Genomic DNA, 12,794 nt, shown 5'->3' with positions numbered 1-12,794 from the left:
CCCTTTTCCTGACTGAGAACTTACAACAATGAGCTATATTTGCTGTGTTGTAAGCTGTTTTATGGACCGTAGTCTTTGTTGTAAAATGCAACTAAGAAAATCCTACTAGAACATCTAAACTTTATATGGGGTTGTTTATCTCCATTCCCTCCTTTTTCCCACTTGCATTTTTGTTTCTCTCTTCTTTACAAACTTTTTTCTCCTCCTATTCAAGCAGTGAGAAACTTTGACAAAAATAAAAACCACAACGTGGAATTTCGCTTACGTTATGCTTGTCTCGATGTCTGAGGACCTTTGTTTCTTTTATGTATTGTCTATTATATGAGATGTATGTAAAGCAGCGTTTCACTTTGCTTTTGGCAATTACAGGATATTGATTGCTCTATATTCTGGTTTTGTTACGGTTTTGAAAAAAAAACTTTATATAGGGTTAATCATGGAAGCTGTGTAGCGACTACTATTTAACATCAGATTAAAACATCAAATTAAGTTGGCTAATTCTGAAGACAACCACATCCCCAATTATAAAAGGGCGTCCACACTTAGGCAACCACATTATTTTGATTTAGTTACTTTTATTTTCCCCATAATAGTCTATGGGGCCCCTTTTTCTTTTCTCTGCGTCAGTAAGGCTGGTTTCACATTTGCGTTTTTTTTCGCGGTAATTTAGCGCTAAATAGCGCATTCGTTTTTTTTCCTATACTTTGCATGGGATGCGCTTATGTGCGCATACACATGCGTTTGTACGCGTTTTACCGCGCATGCGTTTTTTTGCGGTATGCGCTCGGGTGCACAAAATGCAACTTGTTGCATTTTTTGTGCGTCCGATTTGCCTCAAAAAAACGCATGCGCGCGCAATGCGTTTTTTTACAGCAAGACACCCAATATAAGTCTATGGGTGCGCATTGGCATGCTTATGTATGCGTTTTTTTGCACATGCGTTTTTTTTGTTAACCATGGAATTTAGGGGTTTGGGTTAGAGTTAGGGTTAGTTAAGGGGGTTTAGGGTTATTGTTAGGGTCAGGGTTAGGGTTAGGGTTAGGGTCAGGGTTAGGGTTAAGTATGGTTTGGTTAAGGGTTAGGGTCAGGGTTAGGGTTAGGGTCAGGGTTAGGGTTAAGTATGGTTTGGTTAAGGGTTAGGGTCAGGGTTAGGGTTAGGGTCAGGGTTAGGGTTAAGTATGGTTTGGTTAAGGGTTAGGGTCAGGGTTAGGGTTAAGTATGGTTTGGTTAAGGGTAAGGGTCAGGGTTAGGGTCAGGGTTAGGGTTAAGTATGGTTTGGTTAAGGGTTAGGGTCAGGGTTAGGGTCAGGGTTAGGGTTAAGTATGGTTTGGTTAAGGGTTAGGGTCAGGGTTAGGGTCAGGGTTAGGGTTAAGTATGGTTTGGTTAAGGGTCAGGGTTAGGGTCAGGGTTAGGGTTAAGTATGGTTTGGTTAAGGGTTTGGTTAAGGGTTAGGGTCAGGGTTAGGGTTAGGGTTAAGTATGGTTTGGTTAAGGGTTAGGGTCAGGGTTAGGGTTAGGGTTAAGTATGGTTTGGTTAAGGGTTAGGGTCAGGGTTAGGGTCAGGGTTAGGGTTAAGTATGGTTTGGTTAAGGGTTAGGGTCAGGGTTAGGGTCAGGGTTAGGGTTAAGTATGGTTTGGTTAAGGGTTAGGGTCAGGGTTAGGGTCAGTAAAGTCATGGTTTGGGTTAGTGTGAGGGGCCACCTAATGTTGGAAAAAAACGCAAACGCGGTAAAAACGCACTAAAAACGCATACAAACGCATAAAAACGCTGCGTTTTTTTCATGCATGCTCATAAAAATGCTTGAAAAAAACGCAGCAGTTGTATGCTTTTGTATGCGTTTTTCAATGCGTTTTTTTGCGGGGAAAAAAAGCAAGTGTGAAACAGGCCTTATACAACTGATTCTAGCCATGAATTTTGTTTGCTTCTAGAACAAACTGAACTCACAAATGCAGATGGGTAATTTTAGTTTCAACGGTTTTATTGAAAAGGAGACATCATTAAACATGAAAATACATTCACATTAGAGTACAAGGATCCCCTCGCAGGGGGAAGTACATAGGAAAAGACACAATATGTCATACGTTATCCTTGACTTCGTTATCGTAATTTTTAAATATTTTTAGAAAAACAAATATAACATGACTAATCTAGTTTTAACCGAATGGGGAGGGAAAGAGGGTAGTGTATGATGAGTGTCGATAATAAAGATGAATAGACGTGAGATACCAGAGCGTTTGTTTTAGAGACCATAACTGCAGATGGGTAATTTTGACATTTAAAGAGTCATTCCCAACAAATCAAGGTATTCCCCAGTAATCTTCAGATCAGGCCTTTGAAAGCTAGAAAATGGGGCTGTGTAGCCGTGCTCCGAATAAAGCCGAGGCCACACATGAATTCATTCACTCTATTTATTGTCTATGAACCTACCAGAAGTAGTCATATGCAATCCTCGGAAACCCCAAAGAGAATGAAGCAGAAGCCGTGCAAGCACAGCTCGACTGGACAGGGCTGCAAAGTTCTGATCTTGGGACTGCTGGTGGTCAGAGTGATGAGACTATCATCAATCAGCAAGGTATCCCCTATATCCAGTGGATATGGAGAAATTGATTTGTTGGTACAGTTAAGTCCATATATATTTGGACAGAGACAACATTTTTCTAATTTTGGTTCTAGACATTACCACAATGAATTTTAAACAAAACAATTCAGATGCAGTTGAAGTTCAGACTTTCAGCTTTCATTTGAGGGTATCGACATTAAAATTGGATGAAGGGTTTAGGAGTTTCAGCTCCTTAACATGTGCCACCCTGTTTTTAAAGGGACCAAAAGTAATCGGACAATTGACTCCAAGGCTATTTCATGGACAGGTGTGGGCAATCCCTTCGTTATGTCATTCTCAATTAAGCAGATAAAAGGCCTGGAGTTGATTTGAGGTGTGGTGCTTGCATTTGGAAGGTTTTGCTGTGAAGGAAACAACCGGTCAAAGGAGCTCTCCATGCAGGTGAAACAAGCCATCCTTAAGCTGCATAAACAGAAAAAACCCATCCGAGAAATTGCTACAACATTAGGAGTGGCAAAATCTACAGTTTGGTACATCCTGAGAAAGAAAGAAAGCACTGGTGAACTCATCAATGCAAAAAGACCTGGGCGCCCACAGAAGACAACAGTGGTGGATGATCGCAGAGTAATCTCCATGGTGAAGAGAAACCCCTTCACAACAGCCAACCAAGTGAACAACACTCTCCAGGAGGTAGGCGTATCAATATCCAAATCTACCATAAAGAGAAGTCTGCATGAAAGTAAATACAGAGGGTTCACTGCACGGTGCAAGCCACTCATAAGCATCAAGAATAAAAAGGCTAGACTGAACTTTGCTAAAAAAACAACTAAAAAAGCCAGCACACTTCTGGAAGAACATTCTTTGGACAGATGAAACCAAGATCAACCTCTACCAGAATGATGGAAAGAGAAAAGTATGGCGAAGGCGTGGTACAGCTCATGATCCAAAGCATACCACATCATCTATAAAACACTGCGGAGGCAGTGTGATGGCTTGGGCATGCATGGCTGCCACTGGCACTGGGTCACTAGTGTATTCTTGAATGGCCAAGTCAGTTGCCTGATCTCAACCCAATTGAGCATGCACTTCACTTGTTAAAGACTAAACTTCAGACAGAAAGGCCCCACAAACAAACAGCAACTGAAAACCACCGCAGTGAAGGCCTGGCAGAGCATCAAAAAGGAGGAAACACAGCGTCTGGTGATGTCCATGAGTTCAAGACTTCAGGCAGTCATTGCCAACAAAGGTTTTCAACCAAGTACTAGAAATGAACATTTTATTTACAATTATTTAATCTGTCCAATTACTTTTGGTCCCTTTAAAAACAGGGTGGCACATGTTAAGGAGCTGAAACTCCTAAACCCTTCATCCAATTGTAATGTGGATACCCTCAAATGAAAGCTGAAAGTCTGAACTTCAACTGCATCTGAATTGTTTTGTTTAAAATTCATTGTGGTAATGTCTAGAACCAAAATTAGAAAAATGTTGTCTCTGTCCAAATATATATGGACCTAACTGTAATAACCCTTTAGTTCAGTTTTCTTAACCCACATACTTTTGTGATTGTAATGGTTGGTTGTTATGGCTTTGCAGAGACCTTGCGGTCGTTATTATTATGGAAATTGAAGTGTTGGAATTTTTGGCCGTTTCACAGTTGTTTTGTAGGACATTAAAATGGTTAAATGAAAGCTGGCGATGTACCGTAATTGATGTTCATCCTATGAGCAATCGTTCTAGTTCTGTGTTTGGCAGTCAATAATAGGAGACACCAGCCTGCTTACCTGAGGATCTCTTCTCACATAGCGACATAAATCATTTAAACATCATTGTAGTTGAAAAATGGCTTTTGACTCTTGCTGACTGAATATATTTTGTGTTGTTACAGAGGACAGCAGCCTTGAAGATCTAAACAGATTTCCTCAGCAATTCCGATATCACAATATGTTACTGGGCGGCACTTATAGAATCATGGGTGATGCCATCAGCAAAGAACCAGGCTGTCTGGGTGAAATAGACGAATCAAAGGCTAGAAAAGTAACAGAGCTTGCAGGATCAGCACGTGATGTAAGTGCCAATATGTCTCACCGCTGTGTATCAGTAATGTTCGACAATTATTGCCATGTTGATTTTTACATAAAAATAGGCTAGGTTCACATTGCGTTAGGGGGCAATGCGCTGACGGATCCGTTACATAGCGGCACTAACGCTATGTAACGGACCCGTTAGCGCCGCCATTGCCCGCAGTGAATGTAGCGCATCCTAACGCATGCCAAAATCGGCATGTGTTAGCAAGTATGTGTTAATTCATGATGCACCCTCGAACGCTGCTTGCAGCGTTTTTGGGTGCGTTAGCAGCAACGCACAGCGAACGGACCCGTTCGCTGTGCATAGAACTGTATGGCTAACGCTAGGTAGCGCATGGTACCTGAGCGCTACCTAGCGTTAACGCATACCGTTAGCGCTAGGTCACAAAAGATGTCAAAAATGACATCAGCGTTAGTGCATCCGGTTAACAGATCCGTTAAACGGATTCCCTAAATCAATTTGAACCTAGCCTAACAACTTCTATTTATCTAGCCTTATGTTAAAACGGGCTGGATAGGAATTGTCTTTCTGTAATACCCAAACCAAGCAGATCACACCTTCCCCTCAAACCCATTATTATAAAAGTAAAACCTAACAAGACCCTTAACAAGGCCTCAGACTTTGACCCCACATTTTTTCCTTTGTATACAGAATAGAGGTTTAGCTTTGCAAAATAGCTAAAGATAAAACAGTAGCATATGATAGAAAAGTCCCATTTTAAAATGGTTCCATCTACTGTACGCAAATACAGAGTCAGGCCCTCCTCCCATTATCAGACTTTGTTGAGGAAAAAGAAAAAAAAAAGTCACTCAAACAATTTAGGCCCCTTTCACACATCAGTTTTTTGCCATCAGTCACAGTCTGTCGTTTTTTGAAAAAAAAAAAAAAACGGATCGGGCGACTAAAGCCACTGGATCCGTTTTTCTCATAGACTTATATTAGCGGCGAATGGCCTCACGTTTCGTTCGCCGGATCCGTCGAAAAATTTTTGTCCAGCGGCCGGACACGACACACAAAGCAACATTTTTTGTGTCTGTCGAAAAATCGGACAGTGACTGATCCGTTGCTGTCCGTTGTTTGCTAGAATGAAAGCCTATGGGCGCAGGATCCGTCAAATGATTTTAACTGAGCGTGCGCCTGACAGGTTAAAACAGAAAAGAAAGAATAGATCTACACACACAGAATAATATAAAAACATATATATATATATATATATATATATATATATATATATATATATATATGAACAACGACAAAGCAAAGTCCAGCAATAACGTGAGCAATCCAGGATGCTGTTAAAAATGTTTTTCTTTTTATTCATAAATTCATTAAAATGCAATGGTCCAAGCAGTTCAAAACAGCAATAACGCAGGAAAGTCGTGCAGATAGGACTACGCGTTTCAGCGGTAGAACCCGCCTTCTTCACGGTCCAGAATCTAATCTGCTTTCCAAACGTGGAACCTTATATACATCCCACTCCCATCAGGGTAATTATAAACATATGTGAGAGACTTAAAAACATGTGCTATAAAAGCAGATCAAACATATAAACTATCCACATATTGATCAGTATACAACATGCATAAAGATTATAAGGAAAGAATTCAACATATTGGAGAAAAGTACATTAGGAATGTCCAATAACCTGACCATAAGATTTAAGGCCCTGTGCACACAGTGCAGACTCCGTGCAGTTCCGCAGCAGATTTGGCCCTGCAGAACCGCAGCAGAAAAGCAACAGAACAGCACGTGATGCACAGTACCATTTAAGGCTATGTAAAACAAAAAAGGCTGTGCACATGCTGCAGATTTTTCTATATACAGTGCCTACAAGTAGTATTCAACCCCCTGCAGATTTAGCAGGTTTACACATTCGGAATTAACTTGGCATTGTGACATTTGGACTGTAGATCAGCCTGGAAGTGTGAAATGCACTGCAGCAAAAAAGAATGTTATTTCTTTGCTTAATTTTTTTTTAAATTGTGAAAAGTTTATTCAGAGGGTCATTTATTATTCAACCCCTCAAACCACCAGAATTCTGTTTGGTTCCCCTAAAGTATTAAGAAGTATTTCAGGCACAAAGAACAATGAGCTTCACATGTTTGGATTAATTACAGTGGGGAAAAAAAGTATTTAGTCAGTCAGCAATAGTGCAAGTTCCACCACTTAAAAAGATGAGAGGCGTCTGTAATTTACATCATAGGTAGACCTCAACTATGGGAGACAAACTGAGAAAAAAAAATCCAGAAAATCACATTGTCTGTTTTTTTTTTCATTTTATTTGCATATTATGGTGGAAAATAAGTATTTGGTCAGAAACAAGCAATCAAGATTTCTGGCTCTCACAGACCTGTAACTTCTTCTTTAAGAGTCTCCTCTTTCCTCCACTCATTACCTGTAGTAATGGCACCTGTTTAAACTTGTTATCAGTATAAAAAGACACCTGTGCACACCTTCAAACAGTCTGACTCCAAACTCCACTATGGTGAAGACCAAAGAGCTGTCAAAGGACACCAGAAACAAAATTGTAGCCCTGCACCAGGCTGGGAAGACTGAATCTGCAATAGCCAACCAGCTTGGAGTGAAGAAATCAACTGTGGGAGCAATAATTAGAAAATGGAAGACATACAAGACCACTGATAATCTCCCTCGATCTGGTGCTCCACGCAAAATCCCACCCCGTGGGGTCAGAATGATCACAAGAACGGTGAGCAAAAATCCCAGAACCACGCGGGGGGACCTAGTGAATGAACTGCAGAGAGCTGGGACCAATGTAACAAGGCCTACCATAAGTAACACACTACGCCACCATGGACTCAGATCCTGCAGTGCCAGACGTGTCCCACTGCTTAAGCCTGTACATGTCCGGGCCCGTCTGAAGTTTGCTAGAGAGCATTTGGATGATCCAGAGGAGTTTTGGGAGAATGTCCTATGGTCTGATGAAACCAAACTGGAACTGTTTGGTAGAAACACAACTTGTCGTGTTTGGAGGAAAAAGAATACTGAGTTGCATCCATCAAACACCATACCTACTGTAAAGCATGGTGGTGGAAACATCATGCTTTGGGGCTGTTTCTCTGCAAAGGGGCCAGGACGACTGATCGGGGTACATGAAAGAATGAATGGGGCCATGTATCGTGAGATTTTGAGTGCAAACCTCCTTCCATCAGCAAGGGCATTGTAGATGAAACGTGGCTGGGTCTTTCAACATGACAATGATCCAAAGCACACCGCCAGGGCAACGAAGGAGTGGCTTCGTAAGAAGCATTTCAAGGTCCTGGAGTGGCCTAGCCAGTCTCCAGATCTTAACCCTATAGGAAACCTTTGGAGGGAGTTGAAAGTCCGTGTTGCCAAGCGAAAAGCCAAAAACATCACTGCTCTAGAGGAGATCTGCATGGAGGAATGGGCCAACATACCAACAACAGTGTGTGGCAACCTTGTGAAGACTTACAGAAACCGTTTGACCTCTGTCATTGCCAACAAAGGATATATCACAAAGTATTGAGATGAAATTTTGTTTCTGACCAAATACTTATTTTCCACCATAATATGCAAATAAAATGAAAAAAAAACAGACAATGTGATTTTCTGGATTTTTTTTTCTCAGTTTGTCTCCCATAGTTGAGGTCTACCTATGATGTAAATTACAGACGCCTCTCATCTTTTTAAGTGGTGGAACTTGCACTATTGCTGACTGACTAAATACTTTTTTTCCCCACTGTATCTCTTTTTCCAGCCTTTTCTGACTATTTAAGACCCTCCCCAAACTTGTGAACAGCACTCATACATGGCCAACATGGGAAAGACAAAGGAGCATTCCAAGGCCATCAGAGACAAGATCGTGGAGGGTCACAAGGCTGGCAAGGGGTACAAAACCCTTTCCAAGGAGTTGGGCCTACCTGTCTCCACTGTTGGGAGCATCATCCGGAAGTGGAAGGCTTATGGAACTACTGTTAGCCTTCCACGGCCTGGACAGCCTTTGAAAGTTTCCTCCCGTGCCGAGGCCAGGCTTGTCCAAAGAGTCAAGGCTAACCCAAGGACAACAAGGAAGGAGCTCCGGGAAGATCTCATGGCAGTGGGGACATTGGTTTCAGTCAATACCATAAGTAACGTACTCCACCGCAATGGTCTCCGTTCCAGACGAGCCCGTAAGGTACCTTTACTTTCAAAGCGTCATGTCAAGGCTCGTCTACAGTTTGCTCATGATCACTTGGAGGACTCTGAGACAGACTGGTTCAAGGTTCTCTGGTCTGATGAGACCAAGATCGAGATCTTTGGTGCCAACCACACATGTGACGTTTGGAGACTGGATGGCACTGCATACGACCCCAAGAATACCATCTCTACAGTCAAGCATGGTGGTGGCAGCATCATGCTGTGGGGCTGTTTCTCAGCCAAGGGGCCTGGCCATCTGGTCCGCATCCATGGGAAGATGGATAGCACGGCCTACCTGGAGATTTTGGCCAAGAACCTCCGCTCCTCCATCAAGGATCTTAAGATGGGTCATCATTTCATCTTCCAACAAGACAACGACCCAAAGCACACAGCCAAGAAAACCAAGGCCTGGTTCAAGAGGCAAAAAATCAAGGTGTTGGAGTGGCCTAGTCAGTCTCCTGACCTTAACCCAATTGAAAACTTGTGGAAGGAGCTCAAGATTAAAGTCCACATGAGACACCCAAAGAACCTAGATAACTTGGAGAAGATCTGCATGGAGGAGTGGGCCAAGATAACTCCAGAGACCTGTGCCGGCCTGATCAGGTCTTATAAAAGACGATTATTAGCTGTAATTGCAAACAAGGGTTATTCCACAAAATATTAAACCTAGGGGTTGAATAATAATTGACCCACACTTGTATGTTTAAAATTTAGTAAAATTTAACTGAGCAACATAACTTTTTGGTTTGTAAGATTTATGCATCTGTTAATAAATCCTGCTCTTGTGTGAAGTTTGAAGGCTCTAACTTATTTGCATCTAATCAAACCTGCTAAATCTGCAGGGGGTTGAATACTACTTGTAGGCACTGTATGTATATAGTTCATAGAATTCTACATAGCATAATAGCCGCTAAATCAATTGCTGGCTTCAGTAAAATCATTCCTGAACCCGACATGATATGACATGGTTTACATATAGTAAACCATGTCATATCAAAACGATTTATATATGTCAGTGTTTAATCAATTTAGTAGTTTGAATTTGGAACTCTTTTGGAAGTGCATTGAGCAGCAAGGTGGTGTGCTGGTAAAAGAGGAAAAAAAACAAACAAAAAAACTCTTTTAAATCTTCTTCCTGAGCGAGTGTGACCTGAGCGTAAGTGCGAACTGTGGTAAGTGTGTGACTTGAAATTCAGTGACTTTAGATTCAGGGAGTTTCCAAGGGAGGTCTTACTGAATTGCTGTTATATTAATACTTTTTTTTTTTTTTTTTTGTTTTTAATTTATTTTTGCTTATCTTATTGTCTGGTGCAATCCCCATTAGGATGTGCTCCACTATTGCCAATGCCATCCAGTGCACGTCTTGCCGCATGTATGAAATCCTTGAACAGCCGGTCGAGGGTGCATACTGCTGTGCAAGATGTGAGCACGTTGTGCATTTGGAAGCCCAGATACTGGATCTAAATGTGCAGCTGGCAACACTGAGATCCATAGACAATATGGAAAGGAGTCTTCTGCTCACTGAGCAGACGCTCAATGGGATAGATGAGGGGGGGGATGCTAGGTTGGAGCTGCAGGACAATGAAGCAGCTAGCTGGGTGACAGTTAGAAGGCGGGGTAGAGGGAAGAGCACCAGGGAGGCTAGTCCTGATCTGGCACACCCCAATAAGTTTGCTAAGTTGGCAGATGAGGGGAGTGTTAGTGCAGGAGTAGCACTGCTGCAGCAAGGCATGTCCTCTGAAAGCCGGAGGAGTGTCTGCTCCAGTAAGGGGGGAAATAGGAGAGCAGGGCAGGCCAGACAGGTTCTGGTAGTGGGAGACTCAATTATTAGGGGAACAGATAGGGCAATCTGTCACAAAGACAGGGATCGTCGAACGGTGTGCTGCCTACCTGGCGCTCGAGTCCGACACATCGCTGATCGGGTTGACAGATTACTGGGAGGGGCTGGAGAGGATCCAGCGGTCATGGTGCACATTGGCACAAATGACAAAGTTAGAGGTAGGTGGAAGGTCCTTAAAGATGATTTCAGGGAATTAGGCTGTAAGCTTAAAGCAAGGACCTCCAAGGTGGTATTTTCGGAAATACTTCCTGTACCACGTGCCACGCCAGAGAGGCAACGGGAGATTAGGGAGGTTAATAAGTGGCTCAGGAATTGGTGTAGGAAGGAGGGGTTTGGGTTCCTGCAGAACTGGGCCGACTTCTCAGTTGGCTACAGGTTCTACGCTAGGGACAGGCTGCACCTCAGTGGGGAGGGTGCCGCTGTGCTGGGGGAGAAAATGGCTAGAAGGTTGGAGGAGTGTTTAAACTAGGGACGGGGGGGAGGGTATTCCTTTTATAGGAGGGGAAGACAGTGCAGATAGAGACCTGGGCACAAATAATGACATTGGGGGTGGAGGTGGCATGGGGGGTGGGGTTAGAACAGTTAATAATTTAAGAAAGAATAGAGGTACAGAGAGATACATAAAGTGCATGTATACTAATGCCAGAAGTCTCGCTAACAAAATGGAGGAATTGGAGTTAATGTTGTTGGAACATAATTATGACATGGTGGGGATATCTGAGACATGGCTGGACGAGAGCCATGACTGGGCTGTTAATTTACAGGGCTATAGTCTGTTCAGAAATGACCGAACAAATAAGCGAGGGGGAGGCGTGTGTTTATATGTAAAATCATCCTTAAAACCCATCCTTCGTGATAATATATATGAATCTAATGAAAATGTAGAGTCCCTGTGGGTAGAGATAAGGGGAGGGGGGAAAAATAATAAATTACTGATAGGGGTTTGTTATAAATCTCCAAAAATAATGGAAGCTACAGAGAATATCCTCATAAAGCAAATAGATGAAGCAGCGACTCAAGGAGAAGTCATTATTATGGGGGACTTCAACTACCCTCAAATACATTGGGGAACCGAAACCTGCAGTTCCAGCAAGGGTAATAGGTTTCTGACAACGATGAGAGACAATTACCTTTCACAACTGGTTCAGGACCCAACAAGAGGGGGGGCACTGCTAGACCTAATATTAACAGGCCAGACCGCATATCAAATGTAAGGGTTGAGGGTCACTTGGGTAATAGTGATCACAAATTAATAAGTTTTCATGTATCCTTTAATAAGATGTCTAGTAGAGAGGTTACAAGGACACTAAACTTCAGGAAGGCAAATTTCCAACGGATGAGAGATGATCTTGGTGCAATTAACTGGGACGATATCCTGAGACATAAAAATACACAAAGAAAATGGGAGACGTTTATTAGCATCCTGAATAGGACCTGTGCACAATATATACCGTATGGGAATAAACATGCTAGAAATAGGCGGAAACCACTATGGCTAAATAGAGCTGTAAGGGGCGCAATAAGAGATAAAAATAAAGCATTTAGAGAATTAAAGCAAGTAGGTAGTGATGAGGCATTAACTAAATACAGAAGATTAAATAAATTCTGTAAAAAGCAAATCAAGACAGCAAAGATTGAGACAGAGAGACTCTTTGCCAGAGAAAGTAAAAATAATCCCAAAATATTCTTTAACTACATAAATAGTAAGAAGCTAAAAAATGATAGTGTTGGTCCCCTTAAAAATAGTCTGGGTGAAATGGTGGATGAGGAAAAAGCCAATATGCTAAATAACTTTTTTTCAACAGTATTTACACAAGAAAATCCCATGACGGATAACATGATCAGGGATAAAAATTCTCCATTAAATGTCACCTGCTTAACCCAGCAGGAAGTACGGCGGCGTCTACAAATCACTAAAATTGACAAATCCCCGGGCCCGGATGGGATACACCCCCCGAGTACTGCAGGAATTAAGCACAGTCATAGATAGACCACTATTTTTAATCTTTAAAGATTCAATAATAACAGGGTCTGTACCACAGGACTGGCGTATAGCAAATGTGGTGCCAATATTCAAAAAGGGGACAAAAACTGAACTTGGAAATTATAGGCCAGTAAGTTTAACCTCAACTGTGGGTAAAATCCTGGAGGGTT

At 42.1% G+C, this 12,794-nt stretch overlaps 1 protein-coding gene across 2 annotated transcripts in view; it reads left to right on the top strand.

The window, feature by feature from the left end:
- The window catches only part of PRKDC (protein kinase, DNA-activated, catalytic subunit), a 503,687-nt gene that overhangs the window by 375,863 nt on the left and 115,030 nt on the right, over window positions 1-12,794 (top strand). For both annotated transcript variants that reach the window (XM_073583775.1, XM_073583776.1), the window contains exon 71: window positions 4,446-4,624. In XM_073583775.1, coding sequence (XP_073439876.1) covers window positions 4,446-4,624 — 179 coding nt within the window. The remainder of the gene's footprint in view (window positions 1-4,445; window positions 4,625-12,794) is intronic.

The sequence above is a fragment of the Dendrobates tinctorius genome, unplaced genomic scaffold (assembly GCF_039654945.1).
Source record: "Dendrobates tinctorius isolate UK_male_01 unplaced genomic scaffold, ASM3965494v1 ptg000081l, whole genome shotgun sequence".
NCBI lineage: Eukaryota > Metazoa > Chordata > Amphibia > Anura > Dendrobatidae > Dendrobates > Dendrobates tinctorius.
Note: the sequence above shows the minus strand (reverse complement) of the source record. Positions and strands in the feature narration are given on the sequence as shown.